Source organism: Gossypium hirsutum, chromosome A09, assembly GCF_007990345.1.
Source record: "Gossypium hirsutum isolate 1008001.06 chromosome A09, Gossypium_hirsutum_v2.1, whole genome shotgun sequence".
Lineage (NCBI taxonomy): Eukaryota > Viridiplantae > Streptophyta > Magnoliopsida > Malvales > Malvaceae > Gossypium > Gossypium hirsutum.
The window spans coordinates 62,248,741-62,272,248 of NC_053432.1; the positions used below are offsets into that span (position 1 = coordinate 62,248,741).

Below are 23,508 nucleotides of genomic sequence, written 5' to 3' on the forward strand. Positions count from 1 at the left end.
TTTTTAATGGTTTTAATATGTATTACTAAGATAGGTATTACTTATTTTAACTGTTGAAATTGGATAGCTTTAGGGCGCGTTTTCAAAAACAACAGTTGATTTCAAAATAACACGACAACAAGCAAAGCTTCCGCAATGAAAGTATTTTCCAAAATTAATCACTTTTCCTAAAAATGACTTAATCAAATCGGTTTCCTAGACATATCCATGACGTTAAGGTGTGGCAATGGCGGTATGCATGTCTAGGATTGGATCCGAAGGGAGCTTGGTACTTAAGCAATCCGATGGACTCACCACCTCTTTTCCGGTTTCCTACTTGGTGCACAGCTTCCATTCACTTTAACCTATAATGAAATTATCTTTTAAAACACTAAGTAGGTTTTTCTGGATCAACAATATAAAATGTTTTTAACGCTTCGATGTGGCATGTCGAATCCAGCCATAACGTCTGGACCGGGTTTGGGGTGCTACAGGATACCTTTAAGAAAACTTGATCTCTCACAACAAACTCAATATCCTTTATTTTAAGATCTGCATAGGATTTCTATCTATTAGAAACTGCATTAAGTCGATCTCGAATCATTATGACCTTATCATCAGTCTCATTAACCAAATTTGGACCCATAATCTTCCTCTCGCCCAACTTAGTCCAACACATCGAGGTGTGACACTTACAACCATACAGAACCTTGTAAGGTGCCATGTGAATATTGGTCTGATAGCTATTATTATAAGCAAACTTGGCTAAAGGCAGATACTCTTCCCAACTACTTTGGAACTTTATAACACAATCCTGAAGCATATCCTCCAAAACCTGAATTACACTCTCGGACTATCCATCAACTTGTGAATGGAATGATGTACTGAAGTCCAACCGAGTACCCAAAGCCTCATGCAGTTTCTTCCAAAACTGATATGTGAAACGAGTCGATCTGACATAATTGATACAGGAACCCCATGAAGTTTAACTATCTCAAAGATGTACAATTTAGTTAACTTCTGCAATGAGTAGTATGTCCGAACTAGAAGAAAATGAGCATTCTTAGTCAATTGGTCCACGATGACCCAAACATAATCCTTCTTAGTGGGTGTCAAAGGCAACTCACTAATGAAATCCATGGTTACCCGTTCCCATTTCCAGTGCGGAATCTTAATAGGTTGTAACAAACAAGAAGGAAGTTCATCATCAGCTTTAACTTGTTGGCACGCCAGACATCGAGATATAGAATTAGTCACCTCTTGTTTCAAACTAGGCCACCAATACAACTCTTGTAAATCACAATACATCTTGTTTGCACCGAGATGTATAACATAAGGGCTACTATGCGTTTCCCGTGGAATAGACTGCCTCAACTCAACATCATTTGACACACAAACCCGACCTTAGAAGCACATAATACCCTCTTCGAAAATAGAACATTGGGTGAGCTAGCAAAGCTCAATGTGTAACTTAGCCCAAATACTAAATAGAAAACAAATAGTCATACCAAAATTAGTAACCGAACACGTATAAATGACAAAGCATATCATGTGGTGAAACATAGCAACAGATCAGATACAAATGGCATGACTTTTTATGCGATGCAACACTTTACACATATCAGAAATAGATCCTACCCCCATCTACTACACACCATCTCCATCCCACCAAATTAGTAATCATATGTCACTGTACAGAAATATATAGTCAAGTTTCCAGATATAGTGTGAAAACCACCAGGATCATATATATGCAGTGTTTAATTGTCAGATATAGTAATTTGCGGTGTTATCGCTAAAAATTGTAGACCATAGTCTGCCAAAACTTCCTCCGTCACATATCATATCCCACTCTAAATACGTATGCAATAACATAGCATACCTTAAGGCATATTCAAAATAATCATGCTTATAATGCTCACAAGTTTACATATCAAAAACACATTTTATAAGGCAGACATACCTCCAGAATTTATGCGATCAAAAGAGAACATTAGTTTTCATTTATCAGACAACGTGCATCACTTAACAGAACTTATAAAATCACTAACCTGGAGATGCGCTTAAAAAATATAGCCCTAACTAATTCTACTAAAAATGGGCCTATACGACCTTGTGTCGTCAACAGTATGGTTTTTGGCTTCGCTGTTTTTCGGATTGTTGCCACAATAGGAGTACCAAAGTCTTTAGGCAACAATCGCCACTCAAACAATAAATAAGATTGCACAAAAAACCAGATTGAAAACACTCGATCCTTACCATTTTGACCTTTAGGCCAAAAGATTGGCTCTTACGAACTACACCTTAAACTTAGGTATTCAATCACTTACCCAAAACAGAAGTGACCTGGTAGCACCTAGATCACCAGAGAATTACCCACTCCATGACCATCATCTAAAATACTTACCGAACCGATTAGAACGAGGATTTCTGTATCACTAAACTCACCTAGCTTGCAATAGAAAATGGTATAAACTTACAAAAGATAGGATACATATAGTTTAAAACTTACACCACAACGACAATCCTATTCCACACTTGAACATACGACACAAAAGGAGTAAAACTGTAGAGTTGGTGGCGATACAAAGGCAAGGTAACAATTAACAAAACAAAAGGAAAACAAAAGACAAAGGGACAATAACCAAAGAAATTTGGTAGAGAAAAGAAAGAAAAAGGAATAGAGAAAAGAAAAAAAAAGTCAGAGAGGATGGGGAATCAAAAAAAGGAAAATATGAGTAGTGGGAATGTGAGAGTGGAAAATGGGAGAGATTTTTGAGATAATTTTCAATATTTTTTTAAAAACTACCTAATCCCACTAATAACTATCCTATCAGATTTCCCCAGAATTTGATTTTAACACAATTTTTAATATCTTGGGCGGCACAAACAGGGAGAAGCAAAAAGAATTCAAATTTTACACACAACAAGATTCAAACACAAGATTTTTGAGTAAATTAAAACCTTACCACTGAACCAACAAGCTCATACTTGTTAATAGTTACTCAGATTTTCAAGATAAGCCAGATGTTCCAAGTCAGGGGTTGAGACAACAATAGTAAAAATTCAAGGAAAAAGATTTGAATACAAGACCTGAAGCACATATAACTTAGACACTACAACAGATTAATTTACTTAACATAATTTCACAATTCAAAAACAAGAATTTTGGTGCGTTATAAGATTTTTAGTATTGTATTTTTCTTTCACCAACATGATAACTACAAGCTATAAAAAAATGACAATACCACAATAAACAATTAGAGTGCATTTATTATTCTTAATATGATGTATTTACCTATTTAATTTCTTTTTACCCACAATTTAAAATATTTTTCCGTTTAATTTTGTACATATTGCATATGTGTTATTGTTATTAGTTTCAAACCGAACATTGTATTATTTGTTGTATGTTATTTTTAAACGCCTACATTTATTCCAAATACGTGGTTTCCACATGCATACAACAATTTTATACTAGAAATTCTATCACACCCGTATGCATGTACCTTGCCCCCCTCTAAAATGGAAAAATTTCTATTCAGGTCCCATTATAGTTTATAAAATTTTAAATTAGTAATGGTAAAATTGCACTTTGGCCTCCCAAAACGATAAAAATTTGATTTAATCCTTTAAAAATTATAAAGATATAGACTATTAAAATGATAAAATTGCAATTTTACTATCATGAGAATATATAATTTAATTCTGGTCGCCCATAAAAATTTTCTAACTTCGCCCCATGCAGCATGATATTATACCTTAGGTTAAATTTTGCATTACATTGGTTCATTCTTCACTACTTTGATTTTTTGTTTTATATTATTCTTCACTAATTTCTGGTCCTAGCAAGATTCAATTTTATTTATCCAATCTTTGTAGGAGGTGATCTTATTCCTCTATCCGGACTTTAATATTTTTTTAAAGTGTAGGAAATTAAATTGGGTGAATTCAATAGGGATCAAATTAGGATGCTGCCACAAATTAGAGTCAAATCTTAACAAATTGCCCATTCAGATTTAACAAAATTTCCAAGGTAATTCAAATAACATTGAGTGCAGCTAAGTCTGAATCAAAATTTTCCGAAGGCTTATCACCAAACGCAGCCCCGCAATACCATTTCTCTTGGCTCGGATCATCGCATATCTCCTTTTTGCCACCACCTTTATTTTTCACTACTTGCCATAGTTCCTTAGTGTTCATTTTTTATTCTTCAACTTCCTCCAATGTCAAAACTCCTACTCTCCTTGGAACTATCATCTTCTTCTAACTAATTTTTCGATGTTTCCAACGTACTACTCACAACCCGGCCGGTTGCTTTCTGATTAGGACCACCACCGGAATTAATGGAACTTCACCATATTTTTCAAACTCTAACTGCAAATCTCTCATCACCACACTGAACAGTAATTGACTCTCCATTGTTGCTCGCGTCTCATTGTCCACAAAAGAAGTTAAAAAAATGATTTCCACTAATCAATGTTTCTATTATAAAATTTTCTCTTAGAGATAGAGAATCATTAAAGCACCTTGCTGTACCCACTAAACACTTTTCTAGTTGCTTCACCAAGTCTTCATCCACCACCCCTACTACAGTTTTCCTTTTGTGGTCACCTCTCTAGCCGTTGCCATCTGGGCTCTCTGTCCCTAAAGATGAACCCTCACCATTTTAACTTCCCAACTTAAACTCTTTTCTAATATTTGCCATTTCCGTTATCTCCTTCTCTTCAGTCCAATGACCGTTCCCATACCAACCTTCATTCACCGTCTTTCTTACTCTTCTCCAGAAAGTACTTCTCCCATTGAACCTTGCCGTTGAAACAAAAATCTTGCTTCCCAACATCATAAATTTCACAATATTAACAAATTTAAATATAATTTAAAATTAATTTATTTTTTACTTTATAATAACATATTTAAAATAAATATTTTCATTTTTTAGAACTCTTTCTAACAATAATATTAAATGTAATGTAAAATTAGCTCGTAAAAGTCAACAAATTCAAGTTATATAATGAAACCTTTGAAATTGCACCAGAGGTTTCTATGAAATAGGTTATCTTGGTGGGAAATGTTTGTACACTTTTCGTTTACGTGCATTTGAGCCGCATTGTCAAAATTCGTATTTAAATGGTTGGCTTGAACTATTCGGTAATTGCAAGAAAAAAAATATGAGGAGAAGTTGGTACTGCAAAAAAACAATTAAGTTTCTTTAAGTCTAGAAAGTCTAACTCAATGAGATAATTCACCATCTTCAAATAATTACAATCAATGAACCTAAATTCATCACAACCTAGTGATGATTCCTCACTCTTGTACTTAATAGCTTAGTGACTTAAATAAATTTTTGTTGAATAGTTTAATGATTTAAATAAAAACTTTCGAATAGTTGAGTGATTATTTTGTAACTTTTTGAACAACCAAAATTTAAACTTATTAATAGTTTAGTGACTTAGTAATTCTCATCTTCATCTCCATCTTCCTAGTTTTCTTTGCTTGTTTGTGGGTTGATTTCAATATGTTTCGATTAAGTTTTTTTTCCGAACTGATCAACAATAACTTGGCTTGTTTTTCGGTTTTTCATTTTTTTTTGGATTTTTAGACTTATCTTATAAAAATAAGATTTGTTAATGGTTTTTTAATATTATTTGATAAAGTTTCAAAATATTTTTCATAAATCTTTCTAAAAATAATAATTTTTTAAGTAAATAAAAAATAATCAATAAATTTTATATTTGTTATAAAATAATCAAATGAAAGAACACTAAAAGTAAACAGAGAATTTTATCGTATCTCTTTTTCATTTACAAAAGAGTTTAATTTATAAGTAAATTGAAATTCAATGCAATACAATAAATGAAGCTTATTTAAGTGCTTCATTAACACATTAAACAACTTGCATAATGAATGAGAGGTTTTACTTTATAAATGAACGGGTTAGAATATTGATATTCACATTTATTTGTAACACTCCCCCTTGGATGTCTACTAGAGAAAACTGTGCCTCATTAAAACCTTTATTAGGAAAAATCTTGTGAGATAAAAATCTTGTTAGAATTAAGTGACCCTGAATCCTTATTTAAATAAAATACAGTGAAAAAATAAAATAGAAGTAAAGTCCATATAGAACTACACTTCTTTTATTTTATTTTAGAATAAGGTTTTTTAAACCTTATTAAACTCCATCTATTTTATATTGATTAGAATAAGGTGTTTCAATCTTACTAGAATATGGCTTTACAAGCCTATAAATAGACATAATCTATTCCTCTTGTAATTAATTCGAATTCGATATAGTGAATTTTCTTCTCCTCTGCCCGTGATTTTTTTCCCGAAAGGGTTTCCACGTAAAATCTGTGTGTTCTTAATTTTATTTTATTTTAATTTTATTTTATATTATTTTCACTAATTGGTATCCGAGCTTTTGGTAGTTCATCTCGATTACGGTAATGGCGTCCTAGAAGTATAAAATTTCACTGTTGGATTACAACACTATATTTGCGTTGTGGCAGATTAAGATGCAAGCAGTTCTTGTCCAGATGGATCTGGAGGATGCCCTGCTAGGGATAGATAAGATGCTTTCGACATTAACAGATGAAGAGAAGAAGCGTAAGGATCGAAAGACGTTAACACAATTACATCTGCATTTGTCCAACGAAATTTTGCAAGATGTGATGAAGGAGAAAATCGCCACTGCATTATGGAAGAGGCTAGAACAAATATGCCTGTCAAAAACTCTAACAAGCAAGTTGCATATGAAGCAACGTCTTTATGCTCATCGTTTGGAGGAAGGTGCATCTGTACACGAACACTTAACAGTGTTTAAAGAAATTCTCTCAAACTTGAAGGCTGGATAAGGAAGATCTAGGGTTGATTCTACTTTGTTCGTTGCCCTGTCTTATTAAACCTTTAGAGACACGATTTTATATAGCTGCGAGTCTCTCACAGTTGATGAGGTTTATGATTCTTTGGCCTCGTATAGTAAGATGAAGCATCTTGTGGTTAAACCCGACTCTCAGGGAGGGGGTCTCATTGTTCGTGGGAGACAAGATCGGAATGCTGATGATGATCGTAGACGGAAACAGGAACGAAATCCTCATGGTAAATCTAAGGGTAGATCGAAGTCTTCAAACAGAGGTAAAACTTGTAACTTTTGCAAGAAGAAAGGACACATGAAATCTGAGTGCTATAAGCTATAGAACAAGATTAAAAGGGAGGCTGCGAATCAAGAGGGAAAACAACTAGAAAATTCCGGTGAAGCTGATGTTGTAGAAGATTACAACGATGGTGAACTTCTAGTTGCTTCTATCATTGATCAAAAGTAAGCGAGGAGTGGATACTTGATTCAGGCTGCACCTTCCATATGAGTCCTAATCGGGATTGGTTTACAACTTACGAAACAGTGTCTGAAGGTGTTGTTTTGATGGGAAATAATGCTTCATGTAAAATCGCAGGTGTTGGAATAATTAAAGTTAAGATGTTTGATGAAGTTTTCAGAACACTTAGTGGCGTACGATATGTTCCAGAATTGAAGAGAAATTTAATTTCGTTAAGTACTCTTGATTCAAAACAGTACAGATACACAGCTGAAAGTGGAGTTTTAAAGATTTCCAAAGGTTCCCTTGTTGTGATGAAAGGGCAGAGAAAGACTACCAAGTTATATGTTTTGCAGGGTTCTACTGTTACTGATGCAGCTGTCGCTTCCTCTTCCTTGTCAGATGATGATATTCTAAACTTTGGCATATGCGCCTAGGGCATATGAGTGAGAATGGCATGGCAGAATTGAGCAAAAGAGGACTTCTTGATGGGTAAGGAATTTGTAAACTGAAGTTCTGTGAGCATTGTATTTTTGGGAAGCAAAAGAGAGTTCGATTCACCAGAGGAATCCATAACACGAAGGGAATATTGGAGTATATTCAATCTGATTTGTGGGGGCCATCCAGAGTGCCTTCGAGAGGTGGAGCTCATTATATGCTAACTTTTATTGATGATTTTTCCAGAAAAGTTTGGACGTTCTTCCTGAAGTAGAAAAGCGATGTGTTTTTCGCATTTAAGTCTTGGAAAATTATGATTGAAAAATAGACGGGAAAAAAATAAAATACCTTCGCAAAAACAATGGCTTAGAGTTCTGTTCTGATGAGTTTAATAGGTTGTGCAAGTCAGAAGGGATCGTGAGACACTTGACAGTTCGTCATACTCCATAGCAAAACGGTGTTGCAGAATAAATGAACAGAATGATCATGGAGAAGGTTCGATGTATGTTGTCAAATGCTAACTTACCGAATTCGTTTTGGGCAGAAGCAGCCTCTACTACATGTTTTTTAATCAACGGATCTCCATCTGTTGCCATTGAGAAAAAAAACTCCACAAGAGGTATGGTTTGGTAATCCTGCTAATTATTCTGACTTAAAGATCTTTGGATGTCTTGTGTATGCTCATATTGATAATGGAAAATTGGAACTGAGATCCATTAAATGTATTTTTCTTGGTTATAAATCCGGTGTAAAAGGGTAAGTTATGGTTTCCTGAAAATAGAAAAGTTGTGATTAGCAGAGATGTCATTTTTTATGAATCTGCTATGCTACCTAACTTATCTTTTAAAGACTCTTCCAATAAGAAAATCAAAAGTAGGTGGAGCATCAGGTTAATACAGAGTCGACTCCTCAAGCCAGTACAAAACTTGACAATAGAGTTGCTTCTTCACCACAATACTCTATTGCCAAAAACAAAACTAGAAGAGAAATTAAACATCCAAAGAAGTATGCCGAGGCTGATCTAGTTGCTTATGCTTTAAATGTGACTGAAGATATAGATGCAAACTGAAAGCCCTCTAATTATTCTGAGGCAGTTAACTGTGAAGACTTAAAAAAGTGGATGTTTGCTATGTAAGAGGAGATGGAATCACTCCACAAAAATAGAACATGGGATCTTATGAAACTTCCTAAAGGTCAAAAGGCTATTCATTGTAAATAGGTGTTTAAAAAGAAAGATGGGACTCCAGGAGTTGAAGAACCCAGATATAAAGCAAGGCTTATTGCAAAGGGTTACAGTCAAATTCTAGGAGTGGACTGCACAAATGTGTTCTCCCCAGTTGTGAAGCATAGTTCGATTCGAGCTTTGCTTGGTATTGTGGCCATGCATGATTCGGAGCTTGAGCAGTTAGATGTAAAAACTGCATTTTTGCATGGAAAACTTGAGGAGGACTATGTATGCTTGCTGAAAAAGTCTCTTTACGGTTGGAAACAGTCACCAAGACGGTGGTATAAGAGGTTTGATTCCTTTATGACTTCTCATAATTCCAAAAGAAGTAGTTTTGACAGTTGTGTTTACTTTAAGAAAAAAAGTGATGGTTCTTTCGTGTATCTACTTCTTTATGTTGATGACATGTTGATAGCAGCAAAAGATAAAGGAGAGATAAGAAATGTCAAAACCCAACTAAGTGAAGAATTTGAGATGAAAGATTTGGGACCAACAAATAAGATACTTGGTATGAAGATTCTCAGAGATAGAAAAGCAAGTAAATTGTACCTAAGTCAGAAGGGGTACATTGAGAAAGTTCTTTGCAGGTTCAATATGCAGAGTGCTAAGCCTGTTAGTACTCCTTTAGCAGCCCATTTCAGACTTTCATCGGCTTTGTTTCCATAATCAGATGATGAGATTGAGTACATGTCACATGTTCTATACTCTAGTGCAGTGGGATCTCTCATGTACGCTATGGTTTGTTCACGTTCAGATTTATCATATGCAGTCAGTGTAGTTAGCAGATACATGGCGAATCTGGGTAAAGAACACTGGAAAGCAGTTCAGTGGATTTTAAGATACTTACGAGGTACTACTGATGTCTGCTTACAGTTTGAAAGAACTAGAGATGGAGTCATTGCATATGTTGATGTTGATTTTGCTAAAGACCTTGATAGAAGAAGATCTCTCACAGGTTATGTCTTTACAATCGGAGGTTGTGCAATCAGTTGGAAAGCAACTTTACAAACTACAGTCGCTTTGTCTACTACTGAAGTTGAGTACATGGCAATTACTGAGGTTTGTAAAGAAGCTATTCAGTTGAAAGGGCTCTTTAATGAACTCAATGAAGACCTTCAAATCAATATAGTATTTTTTGATAGTCAGAGTGCAATCTTCCTTACAAAAGATCAAATGTTTCATGAAAGAACAAAACACATTGATGTTCGGTATCATTTTGTTCGTGATATTATTTCTAGTGGTGATATTGTTGTGAGAAAAATTAGTACTCATGAAAATTCTACAGATATAATGACTAAGTCACTTCCTATAACCAAGTTTGAGCATTGCTTAGACTTGGTTGATGTTCATTGTTAAAGTTAAACCCTTAAGGGGTTTTATGGAAGAGGTGGAGAACTTGTTCGTTGAGAGTTCGCAATGAAGAACTTGTTCATTGAGAATTTGTGTCAAGGTGGAAATTATTAGAATTAAATGACCCGAATCCTTATTTAAATAAAATACAGTGGTAAAATAAAATAGAAGTAAAATCCATATAGAACTACACTTCTTTTATTTTATTTTAGAATAAGGTTTTTTAAACCTTATTAAACTCCGTCTATTTTATATTGATTAGAATAAGGTGTTTCAATCTTACTAGAATATGGCTTTACAAGCCTATAAATAGACATAGTCTATTCCTCTTGTAATTAATTCGAATTTGACATAGTGAATTTTCTTCTCCTCTGCCCGTGGTTTTTTTTCCGAAAGGGTTTCCACGTAAAATCTGTGTGTTCTTAATTTTATTTTATTTTCACAAACCTAATGAAGGAAAAAGAGTATACAATTTCCTATTACAAGTTATCTCGTTAAAAACCTTTACCAGGAAAACCCAGTGGGACAAAGCCTTGGTTAAAGGAAAAGAGTACAACGTGTTTTTTACTCCCCCTAATGGCAATATCACATTACATCTTTCAGTTGACGCATTCCAATCTTGTGTAGTAGTCTTTTAAAAGTTGAAGTTGGCAATGTCTTGGTAAAATATTTGCTAAATTATCACTAGAATGAATTTGTTAAACTTCCATGTCACCTTTCTTCTCAAGATCATGAGTAAAGAATAATTTTGGTGAAATATTTTTCGTTTTGTTACCTTTGATATAACCACCCTTCAATTGAGCTATACATACTGCATTATCTTCGTATAAGATAGTTGACATCTTTTCTTGTAAAGGCAAATTACATACCTTCTGGATATGTTGGGTTAATAACCTTAGCCAAACACACTCTCGGCTTGCCTCATGTATTGCAATTATTTTAGCATGATTTGAAGAGGCAAGAGCTAATGTCTGCTTTGTCAAATGCCATGATATGGCAGTACCTCTACATATAAATAAACATCCCGTTTAAGATCGACCTTTATGTGGATCAAGTAAATATCCAACATCATCATAGCCAACTAATAGAGATTTTGAATCATTTGAATGAAATAACCCCATTATCAATTTTCCTTCTGAGATATCTAAATGCATGTTTAATTCCATTCCAATGTCTACGAGTTGGAGAAGAACTAAATCTTGCTAACAAGTTTACAGTAAAAGTTATATCAAGTCTTGAGTTGTTTGCAAGATACATCAATGCTCCTATGACATCTAGATATGGTCCTTCAGGACCAAGAAACTCTTTATCATTCTCACAATAACGAAATTGATCTTTATTCACATCTAACGATCATACAACCATCGGGGTAATCAATAGATATGTTTTATCCATATAAAATTCCTTTAAGATCTTTTTCGTATAAGTTGATTGATGGACATGAATTTCATCTTTTAAATGCTCAATCTACAGGCCAAGACAAAACTTTGTTTTTTCAAGATCTTTCACCTCAAATTCTTTCTTCAAATTACTGCATTTTGAAGCTCATTAGAACTTCCAATAATATTTAAATCATAAACATAAATAACAATTATTACAAATTTTGATCCAAACCTTTTTATAAAAACACATGGGCAGATTGGATCGTTTTTATAACATTCTTTTAACAAATATTCACTAAGACAATTGTACCACATACGTCCAAATTGTTTTAATTCATATAAACTTTTCTTTAATCTGATTGAGTAATTTTCTCAGGAAACTTTATATCCTTGAGGGATTTTAAATCCTTTTGGGATTTTCATATAAATTCTACTATTAAGTGTACCATACAAATAGGCTGTAACAACAACCATTAGATGCATGCCAAGATTTTCACGTACTGCCAGACTAATAAGGTATCTAAACGTGATTGCATCCACCATAGGAGAATATGTCTCTTCATAATCAATGTTGGGCCTTTGCGAAAATCCTTGTGCTACAAGTCATGCTTTATATGTTACGACTTCATTTTTCTCATTTCGTTTTCGCACAAATATCCATATATATCCTACCAGCTTTACTTATTTAGGTGTTTGGACTATAGGTCCAAAAACCTCAAGTTTAGAAAGTGAATTTAATTCTGCTTGAACTGCGTCTTTCCATTTTGGCCAATTATTTCTATTTCTACATTCCTTAATAGATTTAGGCCCAAGATCCTCATTTTCTTTTGCTATTTCAATAGCAATATTATAAACAAAATTGTTGTAAACAACTATATTTTTTTCTGTTCCATCTTTTTCCTGAAGTAATATAACTTATTGAAATCTCTTCGTTATCACCATTTTCAGGTACCTAAACCTCTTCTGGGGTTTTTTTGATTAGTTATATCTTTGGCCTCTTCTTGGGTACTTGCCTCCACAATATTACCATATTAAATAATTGCTCCTTTCCTTTTATGATGATTTTTATCTTTAGAACTGATTGGCCTTTCAAGTTTTAGGTGTAAATTACTTTCTTTTGCACTAACAATTTTCCCTATTGGGATATCAATTCGTATTGGAACATTTTTAGCTGGTATGTGAGATTTTGTAATTCTTTTTAGGTCAATAAATGAATCTGGCATTTGATTGGTGATGTTTTGCAAATGTATGATCTTTTGAACTTCTTGTTCACATTGACTTGTGCGAGGATCTAATTGAGATAATGATGATTCATTACATGTAATTTCATTTACCAGTTGTATTTTCTCTTCCCCTAATGTTGGGAATATTGTTTCATCAAAATGATAATAATAAATCATGCAGTAAATAAATCTCCAATTAATGGTTCAACATATTTAATTATAAAAGGAGATTCATAACCAACATATATTCTCAACCTTCTTTGAAGAACCCATCTTTATGTGTCATGGTGGAGCAATTGGAACATATACTGCATATCCAAAAATTCTAAGATGAGACATATTTGGCTCCTGACTAAAAGCCAATTGTAATGGGGAGTATTTATTATAAGTTGTTGGCTTTAAGCGCACAAGTGTTGCTGCATGCAAAATAGCATATCCCCAAGTTGTAACAGGGTGTTTTGTTTTCATAAGCAATGAACGAGCTATTAGTTAGAGGCGTTTGATAAATGATTCAGTTAAACCGTTTTGTGTGTGAACATGAGCTACAAGATGTTCAACTTTTATCCCAATTGACATACAATAATAATTAAAAGCTTGGGATGTAAACTTACCAGTATTATCAAGACGAATAATTTTGATTGTATAATCTGGAAGTTGTGCTCTTAATAGAATAATTTGAGTAAGTAGTCTCGCAAATGCTAGGTTGCGAGTCGATAATAAACACACATGTGACCACCTATTAGATGCATTTATCAATATCATAAAATATTTGAATGGTCCACATGGTTGATGAATGGGCCCACATATACGTTCCAAAAAAATACGGGAGATTCAATCTCAACTTTAGCTGGTAATGGTCTAATAATCAATTTTCCTTGAGAACAAACAACACAATATAAATCCTTGAATTCAAGAATCTTTCGGTTCTTTAATAGGTGTCCAATTGAATTCTCGAAGTATTTTCGCATCATAATAGATCCGAGATGACCTAAACGGTCATGCTAAATAGTAAAAGTATGTGGTTCTACAAACTTCTGGTTTGTAGTAACATGTGACTCAATTGGACTAATATGTGTATAATATAAACCTGATGAAAAAATAGGTAGCATTTACAAAACATATTTCTTTCCACATTCAACATTTGTAATATATAAATATTCAATATTTTTCTCATTCATAGTCTCAATATGATATCCATTAAGATGAAAATCTTTAAAACTCATTAACTTTCTTTGAGACTTAGTGGAATATAAATCATCATCAATAACAAATTTAGTACATTAGGTAATAATAGCTCTTCTGAAGCCTTCAATAAGTTTTGAACTACCCGATATTGCATTAAATGGGCATTACTTATTATCAAATGAGAAAAATATTTTTTTTGTCTTTGAGTATTGTATGTGTTGCAGCACTATCTGCAAGACACATGTCTCCATTGATTTTGGGTCCATCGAAATTTTGTTGAATATTCATATTTTTTATAAAAAAACAAAATATAATAGGAGAAACATTGCAATATTTATTAAATATATAAATTATTCTTTATGAAAGAAAATAAAGCATACTTAAAACAACATAAAAATGTTAAAATAACATTAATTTTTCTAATGATTTTCAAAGAAATCTGTCACATCTAGGTGAGTTATGTTATTAAGGTCATTAAATTTATCACCCTTGTAGGCATGGTCAGTTTTAGTATTATAGTGAATATCTTCATCTTTTGCCTCCATTTCATCATTTTGGGATATAAAATTTGTCTCTATATGTTTTCCTTTCTTTTTAATGGATGCTTGATAAAGTTTCACTAAATGCTCAGACGTACAACAAGTACCAATGCCCTTTCATACCACATCAATAGCATATATTCTCAATAATCTTTGAAAGATTATTTTGACCACTTTTTTCGTGTCTTTCATTGTTATTCTTTTTTTGGTGGTAATAAGTATCTTTGTTATGGCCACCATGATAATGATTACTAGTACGTCCTTGACCACAATCGCGACCTCTATATTTTCTATTGTCATAATTATTGTGTACTGCTACATTTACTTCAAGGAATGATGCAGAACCAATGAGACGAATTCCATGATTTTTCATCAAAAACTCATTATTTTGTTCAGCCACCAAAAGGCATGAAATTAATTTAGAATACCTTTTAAAACATTTTTCACGGTATTGTTGCTGCATGAGCACATTAGTAGCATGAAAGGTTGAAAATATTTTCTCTAACAAGTTATCATTAGTTATGTTTTCACCACATAACTTTAGTTGAGAGCTAATTTTGAAAAGTTCTGAATTGTATTCACTTACAGTCTTAAAATCTTGCAATTGTTAGTGCATCCAATCATAACGAGCTTTAGGGAGTATCACTGTTTTCTGATGGTCAAATCGTTCTTTCAAAATTTTTCACAACTCAAGAGGGTCTTTCATACTGAGATATTCCACTTTAATCCTTCATGTAGATGATGACGAATGAAAATCATTGCTTTTGCCTGGTCTTGATTAGATGCTTCTTTATCTACTAATATAATATTTCCTAGACCTTTAGCATCTAGATGAATTTCAGCTTCTAACACACATGACAAATAATTCTTGCCTGAGATGTTTAATGCCGCAAATTCAAGTTTGGCAAGATTTGAATTATAACCATTTGAATCAAAATAAAAAAAATATTAGTAAAATAATAAGCATTCTCAATTGTAAAATAATTTAATTATATATACCAAATTTGCTAAATAATAATATGTGTCGAAACCATTTTTTTAAAAACGGGAATCGACTTAAGTTTTGGAAACAAAAAAAAGGGGAGTCGCCACCAATCCTTTTTGATGAGGTGTGATCGGGTCACCTTAAATTAATCATTTTAATAAAAGTTAAGATTCACTAAAACGATAATTTTTTTTTGGTCTGCGAAAATCAGAAAATGAGTTCGGGAGTCGGTTACGTACGAGGAAGGATTAGCACCCTCGTGACACCCAAAAATTGGTACCTAGTTTATTAATTAGTGTCTTAGTGTCGAAACTTTGAAAACTTCAAGGTGTTGAAACTTTGAAAACTTGAAGGACTTTTAAAATACGATCCCTCTTTTTGTAGAAACACTTGAATGTTAAAGACCTTCTCGTCTCGAAATAATAAAATGTCACATCCAGTAAGTTAGGACACAACATCTTGAATTTTAGAGAACGAGCTTACCTTTTATTTAAAATTGGTGTATTTTACCCCCTTTTTTGAAAAGGTATTCGATTAGTTAGAGCAATCGAGGAAAAATCGAAACCCAGTAAGTTAGGGCACGATATCTCAAACTTTTGAATATCGAATATTGCCTTTGTTTACAAAAATTTTATCTCGAGACAACAAGATGTCATATCCAGTAAGTTATGACACAACACCTCGTATCTCTGAGAATAAGTATTTTATTCAAAACTCGTGTTGCGAAAAAAGAATATGCCGTTATTTAGGTTAAACGAGAAAAATTGAAACCCGGTAAGTTAGGGCACGATTTTCTCGAAGTCCCAAATACGGGGTATCATTTTTATAAGTTATTTTCATTGGGTAAAGGTTTACAAAAGTTTGTAATAAGAAGATAAAGAACGCATAAACGAATATAAATCTCAATATTGACAAACATGATGGAATGAGCATAAACGCGAACGTGAATGATAACGATGATAGCAAAAATAAAATAAATAAGTGAACGGATAAGCTAAGAGAAATGATAAATAAGCTAATAGTATTTTAGAAAAATAAAAAAAAAACTAGTTGTAAAATTATTAAAAAAAATTGATAGTTATAGTAATGATAATAATATTAATGGTAATAATAAACATAATAAATGTTTTAAAGTTCAAAACGACATAAAAATGTATATATATATGTATATATAAAGAATATACAATTTGAGGGAGGAGTAGAAATAATTTAGTGTGTTTAAAGAGTAATGGGTAAAAATATAATAATATAAAAGTAATAATAATAATAATAATAATAATAATAATAATGATAATAATGATAAATATAGTAATAATAATAGTAATAAAAAATAGAACAACAAATAATAATACATTAATAAAAATAATAAGAATGTGTTAATAATAATAAATTAATGAATTAATAATAAAATAAATAAATAAACACAAAAATAAATATAATTATAATAGTAATACTAAAATAATAATAATAATAATAATAATGTGATAAAACAACCAAAGCAATGGAAAGGATGGAATTGAAGTTAAAATGGAAGTTTTTGGAGCAAATAGAAATGAAACGAAAATATGGGGCCCAAATGTAACGCGCACAAAGGGACAAGGATCTTGAGGGGAAATATTCCCAGCTTCCAAAACGACGTCGTTCGTAGGTTTGCATATTAAGAAGTTTGTGGGTTAAATTGAAATAGATAAACAAACTGTGGCCAAAATTATAAAAACGAAAATGACCATATTAAAACATCCCCAGAAAGCGGAAGAACCGTGTGCACAATTATCCCAGTCGCAGCAAAACACGCGGATCCTCAGGTGTCGGGTCGGGTTGCACGCGGGTCAAACGAAACAACGCCGTTTTGGCGTTCAGACCCTAGGTACAAAACAGTGCCGTTTTACCCTGCTATAAAAGCCGGAATTCCAAAAGGTACTTTTTTTTCTTTTTTATATGTTTTTAATATATATATAGATATATATATATACACGTGAGAAAATGAACCCGAAAACAAAACGAAAATAAAGTTAAAATCACCTTAGGTTTTGGTACTTTCGGTTCTCCGATTTCTGATATTGGGTTTGATTTGATGCAATTCTCTTACTTTGATATTGTTGGAATCTCTATTTTTGCTCTTAAAAAATCAAATGCTTTTTGTATTTATCCAAAAGTTGCCGAATGTTACAATGGTTTTAGATTTTGGCTTTTTATAGCCATTTACAACTTGTTTCTTATTTTTATTTACTGTCTTTTCCTTCTTTTTGCAGGTGCAAGTGGTGACAGTGACCTAGGTGGTGGAGCAGGTGGCGGTGGGTGGTGTCAGAAGAGGGCAGCGGCTAGCTAGGTTAATTTAGGGTTTTTTGTTTTGTTTTGTGTGTTAAGGTTTTAGGCTGGTTTAGTGGGCTTAGGGTTTTTAGTGGGTCTGTTGGGTAGGTTTAATTTTTTTTTTTGGCTTGCTGGGTTTAGCTCGGGTCAAAATGGGCTTGTACAATATGTATGTCAAATATTGATATAGAGAGGAGTAGTCGTAATAATAACTTAACACAAATTACATTAACTGAAATTTCTTTTAGTAAAAAAAAACATGTATATATAGTTATCATTATAACATTTGAGTTGTAAAAATAAATGTGCAAATGTTACCCAAAACAAATATATCATCTAGAAAATAAAATAAAAGAATTATGAAAATATGTATACCGTATATAGTTTAACGGGAGTTATACGGGCAAATTATATAAAGTTGAAATGACGTGAATTTCACTATGAGCTTGTAGAAGCTTGTACTGATAACGTATTATAAAATAATCAAATAAAAGAATACTTAAAGTAAAGAGATAATTTTCTAGTATCTCTTTTTCATTTATAAAAGAGTTCTATTTAAAAGTAAATTGACATTCAATGGAATACAATAAATGAAGCTTATTTAAGTGCTTCATTAACACATTAAACAACTTGCATAATGAATGGGAGGTTTTATCTTATAAATGAGGAGAGTTAGAATATGGGCATCCACATTTATTTGTAACAATATTGTATTATTTTAAAAAAATGTATTTTTATATGAAAATTTTAAGTTATTTTCATTATTTTAAATATAAAATAATTCTTATTTTCATAAAAATTAAAATTAGTTATAACTTAAATAAAATAAAAATTAATTTGATTTCGAGTAACCACGATTTTTGACTTTCATTCCATAAACTATCCAAACATCTCAGTTGAGGTTAATTTTCGATATTTTGATTTTTTGGTTTTTTTTCCTCCACCCTATTTACTTTGATAAAATGTTCCACTATGCACAACTTTCTTTTTCTTGCATGAGTTTATCTTCAATGAGAAAATGTTTATTGCACAGATCTTCTAACTTTTAACCTATAAAGCGAAAACACTTACTTTTCCATAGAGTCATGTTACTCCCATTCTTGATTTTATTTGAAGTACTTGTGTTAAGTAGGAGATACATATTCGGATAAGTATGATCCTCCAAGCATGAGATATAACTTAGAAACCATACAACATATAGGACACAAGTCAACATTCACCCTCAATCCCAAAATGATAAAATTGCTTCTAAATCTCTTGGAAAATAATAAATCAATATAATAATAAAATTATCAAAATTTATAATTCAATTCTAACCTTTCAAAATTTTCTATTATAGAAAACTTTTATCTTACTAAGCACCTTCAAATTGCAAATTTCATTCCATTTCAATTTTTAAAACTTACACATTTTTTCGAGTTAATATATATTTATACTTCATCAAATCGAACCAAATAAAATCAAAACACTAATCATTTATCTTAAGCTTTTTTCAAAAGCACTGTAAAAAAGAAGAACATATAATTAGATTTGAACACACTTTCTGTTCTAACGGCTACAACATAAATTGTTTGAAATAAGCCCTAGATTCAAAAGAAAAGTACATTTCTTAGATGTCCATAATTAACACATCTGAATTATATTTATCTTAATTAGCATGGTTTATTTAAGTTGTCAAAGTTTACTCACTTGAGCAAAAGTGAGTTTATTTGAAGCCATCCATAATTTTCCTTCAGCAATTACTTCACCATTTCCTTTCCTTCTAACTTCAACCACCACATGCATGAGCTTTCCTCTATTTGCATTAACCTTTGATTCTATCTCCACATGTTCCTATAACAATCAAATAATTTTACAAATATCAATCAAACAGCTTTGAATTTACTAAATTTGGTTTCAGGGTTCAATTTGGCCCCTAAGATTTTCGTTATCCAATTGACTACTTGAACTTGGCTTCTTGGTTCAAATCGATACCTGAATTTGGCTATTTAGTCTAAATTAGTACTTACGGTATATTTGAACTAATTTGAACTATGAAGACAATTTCAAGTTTCATTTTGAACCATAATGCTAAGTTTAGGTACTTAATTGGACCAAAAAAAGTTTTAAGTACCCAATTTGAACTAAGAAGCAAAAATTCAGATATCAATATATATTTACCCCCTCAAAAAAAAACCCATAATTAAACAAGAAACTCTTAACTTGAATCTTAATTGTTGAATAATATGAGACGTTGAAATCAACCGTACTAATGACACGATTGGCAAAGGAGTAAATAGTAACGATTCCAATAATGTCGAGCAATGATGCTAAGGCTCCAAAACTCCAATTCCCATCAACATCCTATAAATAAAAATCATAAAGAAAAAACCCATCAAAGATTGTTGCATAATGAACTTTATTATCATAAATTTAATGAAAAAAGAAAACTAAGAACCTTTTATACCGAAACAACATTTGGTACGACGAAATCAAATCGCATAAAACCCTTTTCGGCATGGATGACACGCAATCCTTGGAGGATTATCACTTCCAATCCATGGCCTATTTTACCATTAATAACACCATGAAGCCATGAAAGGGATTTCTTTAATGAATCACTACCTTCCATGTTCTGCGATTCCTTTATTTTTCTTTTGCTTCCTTCGTAATGCTGTGTGTATATATATGATTGAATATTTTGCAAACCAAATGCAGTTTTCAGCTCTAATAACAACCAACTGATTACGGACCAGCTCTAATAACAGTCAACGTTTATAATATCAGCCACGAAAGCAAGCAAGTGCTTACGCATGAATAGCAGGTGATTCCAAAAAATCTGCGGCTAAAATATGCCTTAAATCCAAACCCTCATTACAAGAAATAAATTAATGAATAAAATTTACCATTTTAGTGGCTATGTCCACTAAGTTTCCAGTACGCCCCACTACTGCTTAAATCCAAACCTTTATTACAAGAAATAAATTCATGAATAAAACTTATCATTTTAGGGGCATGCCTCCTAGGTTTCTAGTACATTCCGTCACTGCTGAAATCCAAACTCTCATTACAAGAAATAAATTAGTAAATAAAATTTACCATTTTAGGGACCATGTCCCTTAGGTTTCCAGTACGCTCAACTGTTGCTTAAATCCAAACCCTTATTACAATAAATAAATTAATAAATAAATCCTTAAACTAAATAACAGTTGAATTTATTTTGAATGATTTTCCCACGAGTAATATAAAATATAAACATTTAACAAGGAAACCAATATATATAGTTTTCTTATGAAAAAGGAAACAATGAATTCCATTAAAAATGGATAAATTAAAAATAATTTATTAAAATATCTATTATGTACTTTAATTACCTGTAATGTCTATTATGCACGATAATAGGTTGTATTAACAACTGATAAATATGTTATTTGCATGTATTAACATTATTAAAAATATTAAACTATATATTATGTACATACAATCTATACTGATATATTTTATCGCCTTTAAAATGATTAAATGAAGTCTATTGAGTCTTAGCTCAATAGATATAGGTATTGTTATCAATACATGAGGACGTAGATTTGAGTATAGTAAAGCGCATTATCCATCTATTTATGGGGTAGGAAGGGACTATAGGTAGTTTTAGACATTATATCAAAAATAACAAATAGGATCAAAATCTAAAATTATTAAAAAAAATTTAATATTTAATTAATATGTATATGTTCACTTCTATGTTCATACACCATGTTGCCAGAATAAATACGTTAATATTAATCTTTTTTTTTAAATCAATTCTAAAAACAATTAAAATAACACCACATTTTAATCACATTGAATAAATTATTTATAATTTTAAATATTATAGTTTGACTTTAGAGAAAAATCTCAAAATTATATAAAAATTTTGGTCAAATTTATAATGTTATATGTGAACTATGATTTTGTAATTTTATACATGAATATTTTATATTTCAAAAAAATTTTACACACAATCACATGTAAAAAAAAGTTAAATTTTAAAGTATTTTTGCAACTCAAAAAAATTAAATTATAAAGTATTTATGTAACAATATGATAATTTATAATATTTTTTTTGTATTTTTCATGTTCGTTTTACGATTAATGTTCGAGATTCGTTGCTACCTACTCAACAATGTCATATCTAAGGTTCAAACATGTGTTCTCCAGCTTGAGAGTGTAATGTGCCTTAACACCATACCTAATAATTAATATTTATACTATTATTTAAACCCCTAACCGAATTGGTGTCACGAGTTAACCATGTACCAACTCAGTTGAGAAAAAAGACTAATTTAACCGTTCTATTAAGTGATTAATATTATTATTTTGATGATATTTATTATTATTCTTATTTTAGAGCTGCGTTACATTAGTGTATCAATTCAAAGGGTCGTCCTTGGCAATTGTTCAATAGATTGGATGTGCTACAATTAGAGGCTACCAAAGGAGGAATCGGTACAAGCTCGATGTATCAAATCGGATTAAAAGCATTACATTATCACAAGTATATGTGACATGTATATTCTAGATTCAATATGCACTACGTTTTACTTATTTAATGTGATTTGCTTTAGGTTTTGCTTTGATTGAATATAATTCTTTAGCTGAGAAAAGAAACACATTTTCAATGGGTTCATGCATGTTTATCACCACGTCAATAATAATTATTGAGTAAATTTTAAATTTTAAAAAATAAATATTTTACATAAAATGTTTTTTTTACTCATATCATGTATATAAATAATGTCATTGATTAAGTTAGTATCATAAGTCAATTCAATATTTAATTATTTTATAATTAAAATTTTAATATTAAATCTTTCTTTCACTCATTCTTCATTATCCACTCTCAATATTATATCACAAAAATTATTAAATGCAAAAAAATTGACTGAAGCATGTAATAATATAAAAATTAGTTAAATGTGGAAAAACCTAAAAATTAAAATGTAAGTGATTAAAGCTTAGTTATCTATTTATAAAAATGAATAAACATAATAATCCCGTGTGATGGTTTGATAGTTAGGGTATTTACGACCCCAGATGTGGTCTGAGTTTGAGTCGCACTAGTCATATTTGTTTATCTTTTCATTGTTTAATTGAGTTTATTTTATATCTATAAATTTATAGTTTACATTGTTCTTTGTAAAACGAACACGACATAAATATATTTGTTATAAAATATTATAATGTAATTTCCTTTTAACAATCAAAATTTATTTTATAATAAGAAAATATTTTTTAGTTAGTAATTAATGTCATATATAAACTTAATAATAAATAATTCTTAATTAAAACTTAATTTAAATCACATATATTACATATATGCAAGTACATATTGACACATTAGAGTTGTAAATGATAAATAAAGCTAACCATTATTTAAACAAATACTCATATTTATATAATTAAAATATTTGTAGTTAGATACTAAATTTGTAACCTCCTCAACTCAGCCTAAAAGTTAGACCCAAGTTTGAAAGACAACATCAGCCACCGAGATGGCCTAGTGGGGTTATCGAAGTTATTGAAAACAATTATTTTAAAATATTTATTTAGTTTAATAG

At 31.4% G+C, this 23,508-nt stretch overlaps 1 protein-coding gene across 2 annotated transcripts; it reads right to left on the reverse strand.

Annotated features, from left to right (window-relative positions):
- Positions 1-19,389: 19,389 nt before the first annotated feature.
- Positions 19,390-20,960, reverse strand: LOC107890280 (uncharacterized). 2 transcript variants are annotated; one of them, XR_001681903.2, is made up of 3 exons: positions 20,370-20,960; positions 20,135-20,275; positions 19,390-19,765 (listed from the first exon to the last, which is right to left on the reverse strand). XR_001681903.2 is itself a non-coding variant. In XM_016814757.2 (3 exons), exons 1-3 carry the CDS (start codon positions 20,541-20,543, stop codon positions 19,607-19,609), a joined length of 465 nt encoding a protein of 154 aa, XP_016670246.1. In that variant the 5' UTR covers positions 20,544-20,957; the 3' UTR covers positions 19,397-19,606. The 2 variants fall into 2 exon arrangements, 1 of the variants encoding a protein (XP_016670246.1); XM_016814757.2 differs by having other exon boundaries at positions 19,397-19,765; positions 20,379-20,957.
- Positions 20,961-23,508: the final 2,548 nt, after the last annotated feature.